The sequence below is a fragment of the Suncus etruscus genome, chromosome 7, assembly GCF_024139225.1.
Source record: "Suncus etruscus isolate mSunEtr1 chromosome 7, mSunEtr1.pri.cur, whole genome shotgun sequence".
In the NCBI taxonomy this organism is placed as follows: domain Eukaryota; kingdom Metazoa; phylum Chordata; class Mammalia; order Eulipotyphla; family Soricidae; genus Suncus; species Suncus etruscus.
Window position 1 is genome coordinate 91,063,259 of NC_064854.1, and position 15,026 is coordinate 91,078,284.

General features: G+C 36.0%; 1 protein-coding gene across 2 annotated transcripts in view; it reads left to right on the forward strand.

Moving 5' to 3' along the window:
* MAP2K4 (mitogen-activated protein kinase kinase 4) overlaps window positions 1-13,436 on the forward strand; it is a 189,143-nt gene extending 175,707 nt beyond the window's left edge. For both annotated transcript variants that reach the window (XM_049776912.1, XM_049776913.1), the window contains 2 exons: window positions 8,831-8,876; window positions 10,791-13,436. In XM_049776912.1, the coding sequence (XP_049632869.1) occupies window positions 8,831-8,876; window positions 10,791-10,904 (160 nt within the window). In that variant the 3' untranslated portion in view covers window positions 10,905-13,436. The remainder of the gene's footprint in view (window positions 1-8,830; window positions 8,877-10,790) is intronic.
* The last annotated feature ends 1,590 nt before the right edge of the window (window positions 13,437-15,026 follow it).

Here is a 15,026-nt window from a genome sequence, read left to right on the forward strand (position 1 = left end):
TCCCAGGAAGTACCTTATTTTAGTAGGTATAATAGTGTGTGTGTGTGTGTGTGTGTGTGTGTGTATGTGTATGTGTGTGTGATTGAGAGAGAGAGAGGGGTAAGAATATTATCTTGAAACATGTTTTTTCATATTTTTCATTCATTTTTTTCATATATTCCCATTAGTCTGTATCCCTCCCCCAAAAATCCTGTTAAATCTTTTAGAAGATTCTTCATATATTGGTATGATCATGGGATTTTTGATCATATTATATTAATTGATTTGTGTATGTTCATCTGTCCTTTTGGGGGTGAATTTTTCTTTTTTTTTTTTTCAAGTTTAATTTACTTACTTTTTTTTTATTTTTTAATTTTTTTTTAGTATATTTTTAAGGGGTGAATTTTTCTGGGTCATGAAGAATGATTCTCTTATTGTGTTGTTGGATTTAACATGACTAAAAATGAAACCAGACCTGCGATGTTTAGGGCTTCTTACTGGCGCTGCAGTCAGGAATTACTCTGTGGTTCTTGCTGGACCAACGATATCTGATGTTTAGGATCGAACTCAGGTCAGCCACGTGCAAGATAGGCATCCTACTTGCTGTATGATTGCTCAATCTGGTAGGACAAAATTAAGGGTGTTTGTATATATGTTTCTCTGGAATATACGTTTGTATTTTCTTTTTTTAAACTCTTAGGATTTTTTGGTGTCATTGTGATATTAACTTTGTGGAATATATTTTGAAATGTTTTACTGCTGATATTTTTGGAAGATTTTGAACAGAATGGATATAATTCTTTGAAAATTTTGTTAGTACTCTCTAATGAAACTATCTAGTCCAGCCACCACTTTTTTAAAAGAAAAGTTTGATTATTATTCCAATTTTTACTTGCAATTGATTTATTCTATTGATTTTTCTCTTAAGTTTACAAAGCTTTTAAAAGTCATGGATATTAACCCATTGTCACACGAGCAGTAGGCAGTTATTCTCCTTCAGTCTATAGGTGCCTTTATATTTTGCTTATTATTACTTCTGTAGTACAGAAATTTCTTAGTTTGATGTAGTTTCATTTTGTAAATCTTTGTTTGGTCAAAGACATTGACCCAATAAGAGGCCTATATTTCTAGTGTGATACATGAAGTGTTCTGCCTGTTTTTACTCAATATATTTTATGGTTTCAGGTCTTACTAATATCAAGGGTTTATTTTGTTCTTTTGTTTTTTGTTTTTGTTTTTGTTTTTTTGGGTCACACCCAGCAGCACTCAGGGGTTACTCCTGGCTCTACTCTCAGAAATTGCCCCTGGCAGGCTTCGGGGACCATATGGGATGATGGGATTCGAACCACCATCCTTCTGCATGCAAGGCAAACATGCTATTTCTCCGGCCCCTAATATCAAGGTTTTCAATCCATTTTAAGTTAACTTTTTTGCTTGGTGTTAGAAAGGATCTGAATGTTTCTTTAATATGTGATTGCCCAGTTTTCCCACCAATATTTCTTGAAGAGGCTTTCCTTGCTCCACTTGATTCTTGGCTCCTTTGTCAATTATTAGCTGTTCTTTATACATGAAGCTCTGTTTCTGTACTCTCAATTTAATTCTGAGAGTATGTCTTTATTCCATTTTTATATAGAGCTAATTACTGCAGTGTTATAGAATAACTCAAAATTAAGGAAATAGATATATTGAAATCATTTAGTCTTTTGGAAAGATTGTCATATTGATTAACCTGATACATGAGAGTGGTGTGTTTCTACTTATTTTGACTTGTCTATTTCTTTTAATAGTTATTTATAACTTCTCTTTTACTTTTCATGTTAAATTGATTTCCAGTACTTTATATTTTTTTAAATAAATTGTTTACAAAAATCAATGGCGTTTTTATATACCAATAATGATAGGGAAGAAATGGACATTAAGAAAACAATTCCATTTACAAAATCAAATATCTTTGAGTCAACTTGACTAAAGACATGAAGGACCTATAGAAAACTATAAAACACTGCTTCAAGATAAGAGAGGACATGAGGAAATGGAAACATATACCCAGCTCATGGATTGGCAGGATCAACATCATTAAAATGGCAATACTCCCCAAAGCATTGTACAGATTTAATGTGATTCCTCTAAAGATACCCATGACATTCTTCAACGAAGTGTATCAAACTTCTGAAATTCATTTGGAACAATAAACACCCTCGAATAGCTGCTAAAGCACTCCGTGGGAAAAGAAATATGGTAGGCATTACTTTTCTAAACTTTAAATTGTATTTCAAAGCAATAGTTAATCAAACCAGCATGGTATTGGAATAAAGACAGACGCTCAGATCAGTGAAGTAGGCTTAAATAGGCTTGAGTACTCAGACAATGTGTCCCAGACATATAATCACCTAATTTTTGATAAAGGAGCAAGAAGTCCTAAATGGAGCAAGGAAAGCCTCTTCAACTGGTGATGTTGGCACAACTGGTTAGCCACCTGCAAAAAAGCGAACTCAGACCCCCAGTTAAAAAACATGTACGAAGATAAAATCCAAATGGATTAAAGACCTTGATATCAGATCTGAAACCATAAAGCATATAGAACAACATGTAGGTAAAACACTCCATGACATTGAGACTAAAGGCATCTTTAAGGAGGAAACGGCACTCTCCAAACAAGTGGAAGCAGAGATAAACAGATGGGAATATATTAAGCTGAGAAGCTTCTGCACCTCAAAGGAAATAGTGCCCAGGGTACAAGAGCCACCGACTGAGTGGGAATTATTCACCCAATACCCATCAGATAAGGGGCTAATATCCAAAACATAGAAGGCACTGGCAGAACTTTACAAGAAAAAAAAAATCTAATCCCATCAAAAAAAGGGGAGAAGAAATGAAAAGACACTTTTCAAAGAAGAAATACAAATGGCCAAAAGACACAGATGGTACCTCATAGTTGTTTCGATTTGCATCTCCATGATGATTAGTGATCTGGAGCATTTTTTCATGTGCCTTTGGCCATTTGTATTTCTTCTTTATTTAAGTGTCTGTCCATTTCTTCTCCCCATTTTTTGATGGGATTAGATGTTTTTGTTTTTTTTTTTTTCTTGTAAAGTTCTGTCAGTGCTTTGTATGTTTTGGATATTAGCCCCTTATCTCATGGGTTTTGGGTGAATAGTTTCTCCCACTCAGTGGGTGGCTCTTGTATCCTATGTCCTTTGAGGTGCAGAAGCTTCTCAGCTTAATATATTTCCATCTGTTAATCTCTGCTTTTACTCGTTGGGAGAGTGTCGTTTCCTCCTTGAAGATGCCTGTAGTCTCAGTGTTATGGAGTGTTTTACCTATGTGTTGTTCTATATACCTTATTGTATCAGGTCTGATATCGAGGTCTTTAATCATCCATTTGGATTTTACCTTTGTACATGATGTTAGCTGGGGGTCTAAGTTCGCTTTTGTGAAAGTTGTTAGCCAGTTGTGCCAACAGCACTTGTTGAAGAGGCTTTCCTTGCTCCATTTAGGACTTCTTGCTTCTTTTTCCCAGATTAGGTGATTGTATGTCTAGGGAACATTCTCTGAGTATTCAAGCCTATTCCACCGATCTGAGGGTTTGTCTTTATTCCAATACCATGCTGTTTTGATAACTGTTGCTTTGTGATACAGTTTAAAGTTGGGGAAAGTAATGCTTCCCATATTCTTTTTCACAATTATTGCTTTAGCTATTCGAGGGTGTTTATTGTTTCAAATTAATTTCAAGTGTTTTATCCACTTCTTTCAAGAGTGTCATGGGTATCTTTAGAGGGATCGCATTAAATCTGTACAATGCTTTGGAGAGTATTGCCATTTTAATTACGTTAATCCTGACATTCCATGAGCAGGCACTCCAGTTTTTTTTACATGTGTCATTTGCTTGGATGATTTTCCTCCAGCCTTTGATTTTGAGTCTATGTTTTTTCTCAGGTGTGTTTCTTTAAGGCAGCAGAAAGCTGGATTTAGTTTTTTGATCTCTTCGCCACTCTGTCTCTTGATGGGTTCATTTAGTCCAGGGGTCCTGAAACTTTTTAAACAGGGGCCAGTTCACTGTCCCTCAGACCATTGGAGGGTCTGACTATAGTAAAAACAAAACTTATGAACGAATTCTTATGCACACTGCATATATCTTATTTTGCAATGAAGAAACAAAACAGATACAAATACAATATGTGGCCCGCAGGCCATAGTTTGAGGACCACTGATTTAGTCCATTGACATTAAAAGAGATAATTGTGATGGGACTTAGTGCCATCTTTGTGTAGAAGAGTTTGGTGTGTCTGTTGGTTGTCTTGTCTTAAATTAGGCCTTTAGTTTTTGTTTTTCTTTCTTTCCTTTTTTTTTTTTTGGTTTTTGGGCCACACTCGTTTGACGCTCAGGGGTTACTCCTGACTATGCGCTAAGAAATGGCTCCTGGCTTGCGGGGACAAGACAATTTACCACAAGCCAATAGTTTATTCCCAAATGGGATAAACTAAAAGCCTTTCCTTTAAAATCTGGTACAAGACAAGGCTGCCCTCTCAACATTGCTATTTAATATAAAGTTGGAAGTTCTTGCTATAAACTAAAAGCCTTTGCTTTAAAATCTGGTACAAGACAAGGCCGCCCTCTCAACATTGCTATTTAATATAATGTTGGGAGTTCTTGCTATAGCAATTAGGCAAGAAAGCAAAACAAAGGCATCCAGATAGGAATGGAAGAAATTAAGCTCTGACTCTGCAGATGACTTGATACTATATTTAGAAAACCCTAAAGATTCTACCAAAAAGCTTCTAGAAACAGTAGTTTTATATAGCAAAATGGCATGTTACAAAATTAACACAAAAACCAATAGCCTTCTTATATACCAATAATGATAAAGAAAAAATGGACATTAAAAAAAATCCATTCACATTAGTGTCACACTTCCTCATATATCTTGGAGTCAACTTAACTAAAGGACCTATACAAAGAAAACTGCAGAGGCCAGAGAGATATCATGGAGTAAGGCATTTGCCTTGGATGCAGAAGGATAGTGATTCGAAATCCGGCATTCCACATGGTCCCCTGAGCCTGCCAGGAGCGATTTCTGAGTATAGAGCCAGGAGTAAACCCTGAGTACTGCCAGGTGTGACTCAAAAACTAAAAACAAACAAACAAACAAAAAAAATACCTTCAAAAACCTGTTTCAAGAACTATAAGAGAACACAAGGAAATGGAGACACATACTCTGCTAGTGGATTTGGAGGATTAAAATCATTAAAATGTAAATACTTCCCAAAGCATTGTACCGATTTAATGCTATTCCTCTAAGGATACCCATGACATTCTTCAAAGAAGTAGATCAAACACTTCTGAAATTCTTTGGGAACAAAAACATCCAAGAATAGCTAAAGCAACCCTTGGGGAAAGAAATATGTGAGGCATCACTTTCCCTACTTTTAAATTGTATTATAAGCAATAGTCATTAAAACAGCAGGGTAATGGAATATTGAAGACCCAGATCAGTGGAATAGACGTGAGTATTCAGAGAATCTTCCCTAGACATACAATAAATTAATATTTGATAAAGGGGCTATAAAGGTAAAATGGGGCAAGGAAAGCCTCTTAAACAAGTGGTATTGGGACAACTGGTCAGCCACATGCACAAAGGTCAAATCAAATGGATCTTGATATCATCTAATCTATCAAAAAATGGGGAGAAGAAATGAACACACTTTCTCAAAGAAGAAATACAAATGGCCAAAAAGCATATGAAAAAATGCTCCATATCACTAATCATCAGGGAGATGAAAATTCAAACTAGTTATCATCTAACACCACAGAGAATGGCACCAGTCACAAAGAACAAGAACAGTCAATGCTGGCAGCATGTGGGGAAAAAGGAACTCTCATTTACTGTTGGTGAGTATGATGTCTAGTCTAGCCTTTATGTAAAACAACATGGAGATTCCTAGAAAACCAGAGATTGAGCTTCCATATGATACAATTATACCACTCTTAGGGATATACCCTGGGGGGGGGGGGGAACCACAATACAGAATGCCCTACTAACACCTTTATTTATTGCAGCACTATTTACATTAGCAAGAACCTGGAAAGAACCAAGATGCCCTTCAACAGATGAATGGCTAAAGAAACTATGATGTATAAATACACCATGAAATGTTATGCAGCCATCAGGAGAGATGAAGCCATGAAATTTTTCTATACATATATGGACATGTAAACTATTATGCTGAGTAAAATTAGTCTGAGGGAAAGAGATAGATACAGAATAGTCTCTCTCATCTATGGGTTTTAAGAAAAATAAAAGACATTATTGAAATAGTGCTCAGAGACACAATAGATGAGGATTGGAACCACTGGCTCAAAATATTAAGCTTACCACAAAGAGTGGTAAGTTAGAGATATAACTACACTGACTATGATCATGATAATGTTAATGAGTGAGAGATATAGAAGGCCAGAGGTGGGGCAATTGGTGGTAGGAATGTTGGACTGGTTAAGGGGAGTGTTCATTTTTGACTGAAACCCAAGTACAATTATGTGTGCAATCATTGTGCTTAAATTTATTATTAAAATAAAATATTGGCTTGAATCCCGGTGTCCCATATGGTCCCCCGTGCCTGCCAGGAGCTATTTCTGAGCAGACAGCCAGGAGTAACCCCTGAGCACTGCTGGGTGTGGCCCAAAAACAAAACAAAAAATAAAAAATAAAATAAAATAAAATAATAAATCTACTTCCAGTGATTTTCAGAAAACTGAAGTGACAGAAATCTTCCCTAACAGATTCTGTTTTTATTTGTTTGTTTGGTTGGTTTTTGGGTCACACATTCTGTGAGGAAAACATTTTGATGTTCACTTTATAGACAGAGATATCACTAAACAAGAAACTTTAGACCTATATCTCTAATGATTTTTGATCTTCAACAAATATTAGTAAAGCATCACATGTTAGTAACACGTTAAAAAAGTTGAGCATCCTGACCAAGTATTTATTCCTGGAACCCTTTTATAGGGGGTTTAATATATGTAAGCCAACCAATGAAATAAGCTATATCAGTGAAAGGATTGTTTTTGGTTTTTTTTTTGTTTTGCCTTTTTTTTTTCCTTTGTTCAAGTTCAAACTTTTGCTCCTATGTTGAAGAGTAGCTGTGCATATAACTGAGGCTCTGTCTCTGGGCTCTAAATTCTATTTCTGAAATGCAGTCTTTCTTCAAGTACCACAGTCATACTTTCTGTAGCTTTTATTTTAATATGATTTTTATTTTAATTATAGTAGCTTGCATATCGTTCACAGTAATATTCCAGGTACATATTTACATTAAATCAGGGGAATTCCCACCACCGAATTTCTCCCACAACCGCTCCCATCCTGCCTCCCATATCCTTCACTCCCCCCCCCCCCCAGGTGCTTGCTAGCATGTGTGGTCCCTTCTATGTTTAGTATTACTTAGTGGTCTTATAACTGTTTGGTCTTGGTGCCTCCATTACTGCCCCCTCTAATTGGGAGGCGGGACTAGAAAGCTCAAATTATGTGGTTTTGTTTGAGTAAGAGAAAGGTAATATGATGGGGTAAAAATCGACTATGCCGACTATGAGCAGAGTCATTCTAGAGGCTCTCATACTTGGTTTGAGCGACAATGGGGAGAAGAAGGTGAAACACCACAACAGTTCAAAAAGAGGAATCAAATAAGATATCCAGAGAGCACTACAGCACTAAAAATATGCACCACATAGTTGCCATGGTCTTGAGATAGGAAATATGACAAGGTGCAAAGAGGAAGAAGAGAAGAGAAGAAAGAAAAAGTAAATATATAATTGAAAAAAAAAAAAAGGACAACTATTTCAGTATCTAACCCAAAACAAAGAAATTGACAAAAACAAGACTGGAATCCGAAGATCTAGAAAACCTGTAGCTTTATAGTATAATTTAAAGTTTTGAAAAGAGAAGCCTCATATTCTTTCTTCCTGAGATTACTTTGATGGCTATTCTTGTGGGGAAGGAGATAATTGTTTCATATAAAATTAAACTGCATCTTGTCAGTGTATGTCATAAGTTCTTTTATAGATATTGTATTGAATTTGTATAATGTCTTGGGTAGCATGGTCTTTTGGAAATATTAATTCTTCTGATTCGTGAATAGAGGGTATATTTTCAATACCTTTATTCTTTCATTTCTTTTACTAGTAATTTTTAGTTTTGTTTGTATATCTTCCGGTCGTTCTGTTAAGTTTATTCCTAGGTACTTGATATCTTTGGGGGAGGGGAGAATTCTCAGAACTTATACTCAGTGACTATATGGGATGGTGGGAATCAAATCTGGGTTGGCCACATGTAAGGCAAGTACACTATCCACTCACTATACTATTGCTCTATTCCCAGAGCACTTGATTTCTTTTTGAGGTCAAGTTGTGAATGAGATTTTCTTTTCTAACTTATTTGCTAATATATTTGTTATGAATTTTTGTGTGATTCGTAGTTTGCCGTATAATTGTATACGTTTATTGTTTCTAGGAGGTTTTATTGTTGTTGTTGTTGTTGTTTTTTATAAATCTTTAGGTGTTCTAAGTGTAGTATTATGTCACAGCAGATAGTTCTCAGTTTGGGTGTCCATAATATAACTTTCTTGTCTAATTGCTATAGCTAGGACTTCCAATACTATGTTGAAAAGTGGTAGTGAAAGTAGGCAACCTTGTCTTATTATGCCTCTTCTTAGATGGAAAGCTTTCCATTTTTCATTACTGAGTATAATCTTAGCTTGTTGTTACATAGTAAATGACTTTAGCAATTTCCATGGTACTATCTCACTGACCCCAAATGTTTTTCTATTTTAATAATGTAATTTTTATGTCATTTTAGCCTTACAAAAGATGAATCCAAAAGGCCAAAGTATAAAGAACTTCTGGTGAGTACGCAACTTTCAAACTTTTAGGTCTTCCTCATCCCTTTGTGTGATGATTGATCGAATAGCTAGTGGACCTCTTTCATAGATGAGCAGTCTTGCATTATTGAAAATTTGAAAAATGTTTTTAAAGATTTTTGAAAAGGGAAATTTTATTCAAAGTTTTTGTATTTATTAGTTTCTCATGAAACTCTGACCTTAAAATAATCTCAAAGAAATTTAATATCCATAATTTACATTGTGTAGTCTGTATATGTTTAAATCATCAATGAAGATGTATTCTTTTGGAGAGGAATTTAATTTGGGGGCTGGCGATGCTCAAGGATTAGATTCTCCTGGCTTTTCATTCAGAAATCACTCTTTGTGGTGCTTGGGTAATCATGGGGTGCCCAGGATTAAACCGGAGTCCTCCACATGCTAGGCAAACACTCTTCCCGTTGTATTATTGCTCTAACCCCAAGGATATGACTTGACTTAATGCTCTCATATAAATATAGCCAATTCTCTTTACTTTGAAAATTCTTACCCATACCAAAGAAACGTGTATATTTCAATTTTTTATTTTGTTTAAAATGAGGTAAAGTGACTTAGAAAACTTTTAGTAACAGTTTTGGGTCTTTAGTATTCTACTTCTAAGTGACAGCATCCCATCAATCAGTGACTTATGCTCCTTTTCTTTTTTCACTAGGGCATTTAATTTTTGTCATTCATTTGTATTGAAACTTATAAAAAATTTTATAATAGTATTTTTTATTCTTCATGCATACAGTGTTACTACACTATACCTATCAACAAAGTACCAGTATCCCTGTACCACTGCCTAGATCTTTTTTGTCTGCCCTCTCAACTCTCACACTTAACCTCTGTTTCCCACCATCTTCCATCCTTCTTCTACTGATCATATTCGTAGAATCAGTTCTTAGACTCTTCTGAGTTTAAGATTTCGGTTTCATTGTCTATTCCATTGTTTTGTTTCTTTATGGATCAGATCTTTTCATATTTATCTTTTTTTTTTCTTACTTTTCATAAAAGCTTTCTTAATAGGTCTAATTTCATTTTCAACAGGATAGGAACTATTTGACTTCTAGAGTTACTAAAATGACCTAGTGAGTAGGCAGTAGCCTTAAATGCATTTAGAGAACACTTTCTCTTTCTTAAGGAAGGTAGAATTCCAAGAGTGCTGTCAATTTTTCTGAAAAGAAGATAAACTGGGAAATATTGCTCTAGTACATTTAGAAACTTGGGCATTTTAAACAGGTTATTGGATGTAGTAGTGGTTTTAGCAGAGAACAAAGTACTATTATGTAATTGGGAATATTTTAAGAAAAGATCTACCTGTTTGTCACAATTAGCTTCTAGCTCTACAGCATTTTGGTCAAACTTTTGGGTAATTTCAGCAATGGTGATAAAGATGTCTAGTCACAATATTTTTAAAATATGAGACATTATGGAGATAAAGCTCAGACATAAGGTCTTACAAGCAGTTATAGGGACAGTAGGTTTTGGCAGGTCGACACTAGTAAAAAGGCTTATATTGAATATGCCTTGGAGAAAAAGTCAGAAGAATTGAAATTTGGTGGTTTTCGGGGTGGGGTGGTGTACTGGTGATGGAATTCATGGTTAACTTCATACATGCCAGTTGCATGCTCTCTTAATAAGTTTTCCAAGAAAACTGAAATTATTTTTGTACGATTCTTTACATACAGTAGGGGGAAGTGAGATATTGAACTTTCTCTATCAGCGTCAAAAAACCATTAACATCTGCATGAAATATTGGTTGTGTTTGCCTGTTCTATAATACTTCACATCCATATGTGGTTTGAGTCTTCAGTGATTGCTGTATTACAATTTGGAAAAGTTCAGTGTGGCCTAATACAAATACTGATAATTTTTTCTTTTTTAATTTTTTTTTTGCAGAAACATCCCTTTATTTTGATGTATGAAGAACGTACAGTAGAAGTTGCATGCTATGTTTGTAAAATCCTGGATCAAATGCCAGCTACTCCCAGCTCTCCCATGTATGTTGATTGATATCGCTGCTACATCAGACTCTAGAAAAAAGGGCTGAGAGGAAGCAAGACATAAAGAATTTTCATCCTGTATCACAGTGTTTTATTGCTCGCCCAGACACCATGTGCAATAAGATTGGTGTTCGTTTCCATCATGTCTGTATATTTCTGTCACCTAGAACATGCATCCCTGTAATACCTGATTGATCACACAGTGTTAGTGCTGGTCAGAGACACCTCATCTGCTATTTTGTGATGAATATACTCATGAAACGTGGAAGTCAGTACGATCAGTTTGTTGATTGTGAATAGATCACATCTTAAATCCATTTCTAGACTTGAAATCTGGAGACACAGCTACTGGAATGGTGTTTTGTCAGACTTCCAAATATTGGAAGAATGCAGTGATGGTTGTACTATGTCAGAACATAGAGACTTCTGTTGAGCGAGAAGAGCTTGCACAGCCAGTGAGACACATTGCCTTCTGGAGCTTAGAGACAAAGGAGGAATTTATTTTCTTCACCAAGTGCAATAGTTTTACTGATTTGATATTCTGTTGCTTTACAGTCACAGTGGATGTTTGGAGATTGATGTGCTCAGCCAAATTTCCTGTTTGAAATATGTTTAAATGAGAATGAATTTATCTTTACCAAAAAATCATGTGTTCAAAGAGGTGAACATTAAAATATTGAGACAGGACAGAATGTGTTTTTTTTTCTCCTTGACCAGTCCTACTCTTCATTGGGAAGACTCAGGAGTCCGCTACTTGTCAAAGAAGGTGCTGATCTAAGAATTTTCATTCTCAATTTGGTATGCTGCCAACTTGATGTTCCATCTGCCACAAATTGCCAGGACTGAAAGAAGAAAAGCAGTACTGAGAGCAGAGTTTACAGATATTACTACTTGTAGCTTACTGGAACAAGTTATAGCAGATATATATTCCCCCTTGTCTCAAGCCTAATACTTTAGCCATCGTAACTCACTAACAGGGAGAAGTAGCTATTAGCAATGTGCCTTGATTGATTAGATAAAGATTTCTTGTAGGCAGCAAAAGACCAAATCTCAGTTGTTTGCCCTCACTGGTACAGGTCTTCAATTACTGAATCTCTTTTATATCCTTGTGGTCTGTTGCCACTATGTGACTTTTGCTTAATCCACTATTTCACCTTTTTCCTGTATTTAAATACCTTATAATCACTAGGTATTCCTTGCCAAGGATAATTAGCCCTCTATTTCTTCATATGCCCAAAATTTGAAATCTAGGACCCAACTAATGTGTAGGTGATGAAAAATGCATCATTCAGACAAACTGAAATAGGCGTCGGAGCAATAGCACAGTGAGTAGGGTTTTTGCCTTTCCTGTGGCCAATCCAGGATCCATCCCTGGTATCCCATATGGTCCCCTGAGTGTAGAGCTAGGAGTAACCCCTGAGCATTGCCAGGTGTGGCCCAACACTCCCCCAAATCTGAAATGGAAGTGGTTTAGATAAGACATAATCTGTGTCTTCAGAAAGTAACCATCATTTCTTGAAACTCTACAACTACAGAAAAGCAAAAAAGGAAAAAGGAAACAAACTTTGAGATAGCTAGAAGAAGCTATTTAAATTTGCCATCCTTTGCTTTGCTCCTAACTCAGTTTTACTCTGGCCTTCCATCCTTAAACATTCGGTCTTCATAGAACAGTTATGCAGCACTGTGAGAGGTTTAAGCACACTGGAATGTGAAATAGTCATGGTTTGAGATTCAGTACTGCCATTACTGGATGAAATTATGGCAGGTATTGCTGTATCTCTTCCCAGCGTAGTGATTCTAAATGCTATAGAATAAGGGGAGAATGGGTCTGTTTAAAGTTATATTTATGTAAGGCTGGGGATTTAAAAGTGGCTTCTTTGATCACTTTGCTATTGCCTATTTTCTTCTCCATGGCATTCTAAACAGTAGACTACCCAGTGTTTTGAAAGGAATCATTGCTATGTATTTTTCAACCAAACCAAGCCATTATCCTCCATTGCTCCCTGGGATTCAAGAAATTTCTCTGTCGTCAACTCACATCTGACTCAGCCTAAGGTCACTTGTCATACACATGAAGATAACAGCATTTCTGACTGTCTAGGAGCTAATCTGACCATTTTATTGTGGAATACCACAGAAAATGGCAATTTTAGTGTATTAATCACAGATTATTATAAACTATAAACTAAAGGGCAGGAGTTTATTACAATGTGTCTTTATTAAAACAAAATGGTGTATAGTGTTCACAAACTGTGAAATTGTGTAAGAACTGTACATTGTGAGCTCTGGTTATTTTTCTCTTGTACCATAGAAAAAATGTATAAAAATTATCAAAAAGCTAATGTGCAGGGATATTGCCTTATTTGTCTGTAAAAATGGAGCTCAATAACATAACTGCTTCTTGGAGCTTTGGAATATTTTATCCTGTATTCTTGTTTGAATTTCTCCTCTATTTAAAATATATACATGGAATCAAAGTGTTTATGTAATAGTTCTATCCTTTTGCCTGCAGGTCAGTTGTAATAAATCTAGGATGTGATGACGACTTTGTAATTTGATTTTCTGAAGTCAGATCCTAAGTGGGAAAAATTGAAAAAAATTTCCATTAAGATAAGTGCATTTCATATTGGGAAAATATTTTTCCTTTAGAAAGGTATATAGTTTTCTTTCTTTTCCTATGCCTGCTATGCCTCACCTTATTCTTGAAATAATGAAGGTATGATTCAGAATCACTTTTAACTTTGTTTTTATGTTTTTATTTGTTTTCACGAATGACCTGTCCGACTTCTTATTTTTTCTTACTTTTTGTCCGTACTTAAACTAAAAGGTTTTACTCTTCTTTTTCCTATTCCTTTGTTTTATTAGCTGAAATTTGTCTGAATGCTCCTATTTGTACCTGATGAATAGTGTTCAGCCTTTTTGCCCCTAGTGCTATGTATGATATATATATATGACTACTAATCTTTTGTTGTTGTTGTTGTTTTTTGGGGCCACATCCAGTGATGCTCAGGGGTTACTCCTGGCTATGCACTCAGAAATTGTTCCTGGCTTGGGGGACCATATGGGACACGGTTCGTCCTAGGTTAGCGCATTCAAGGCAAACCCCCTATCGCTTGTGCCACCACTCTGTCCCCAATGACTACTTTTTTTTTTTTTTTTTTTTGGTTTTTGCGCCACACCCGGCGTTGCTCAGGGGTTACTCCTGGCTGTCTGCTCAGAAATAGCTCCTGGCAGGCACGGGGGACCATATGGGACACCGGGATTCGAACCAACCACCTTTGGTCCTGGATCAGCAGCTTGCAAGTGCCGCTGTGCTATCTCTCCGGGCCCGACTACTAACTTTTAAGTCTAAAAATTGAGTCCACAAATATATATGGTCAGTAGAAGAGGTATGGGTAATGGTGGGAAACAAAGTTAAGTGGGAGAATTGAGGAAGAAGAGGGCAGACAAGAAAAGATCTTGGCAGTGGTAGAGGGTTACTGGTACTTTGCTGATGGGTGTAGTGTAACACTAAGCATAAAGAATAAAATTAGATATCAACTTAGGTTGTAACGACTCAATGATAGGGTGCAGGAGCCAAGAACTTTATGGGTTAAAAACTGGTAGAAGTCTGAATTTCAACTGCTATGGTTACATAGTACTACTAGTGGTGTGGTTGTAACAGTAATGTGGTGGTGGTTGTGGTAGTGGTGGTGATTGTGGTGATGGTGGTGGTGGTGGTGGTGGTGGTAGTAGTAGGTCTTTAACCTTTTCCTTTGATTGCTTCTAACCTTATCTAAAATTAGGTGATTCTGTTAGAGAACTAGATGTGGGTAAGTATAATGTTTTCCAAAGGACTATAGAGATCCTGCTCACTCCAATTAAATCCTATTAACTAGAGGGAAGAATACCCCCATTGAATTTCAAGTCACAATAAACATCAATTGTTTATTTGCAAGACAGTGTCATGAGAAATGGGTGTTTATATACTGCATTCTGGGTTCATTACCTCTTTGTTAATTTCATTGAACCCATAGTCTTCCATAATCCTGTAATTTTATGTACAAGGTAAAAAACGATTTCAGAGAAGGGAGCTAAAATTCAGAATCAAAGCTATAACACTATTGGAAATTGTGTTAAATTTTCAAAGAAC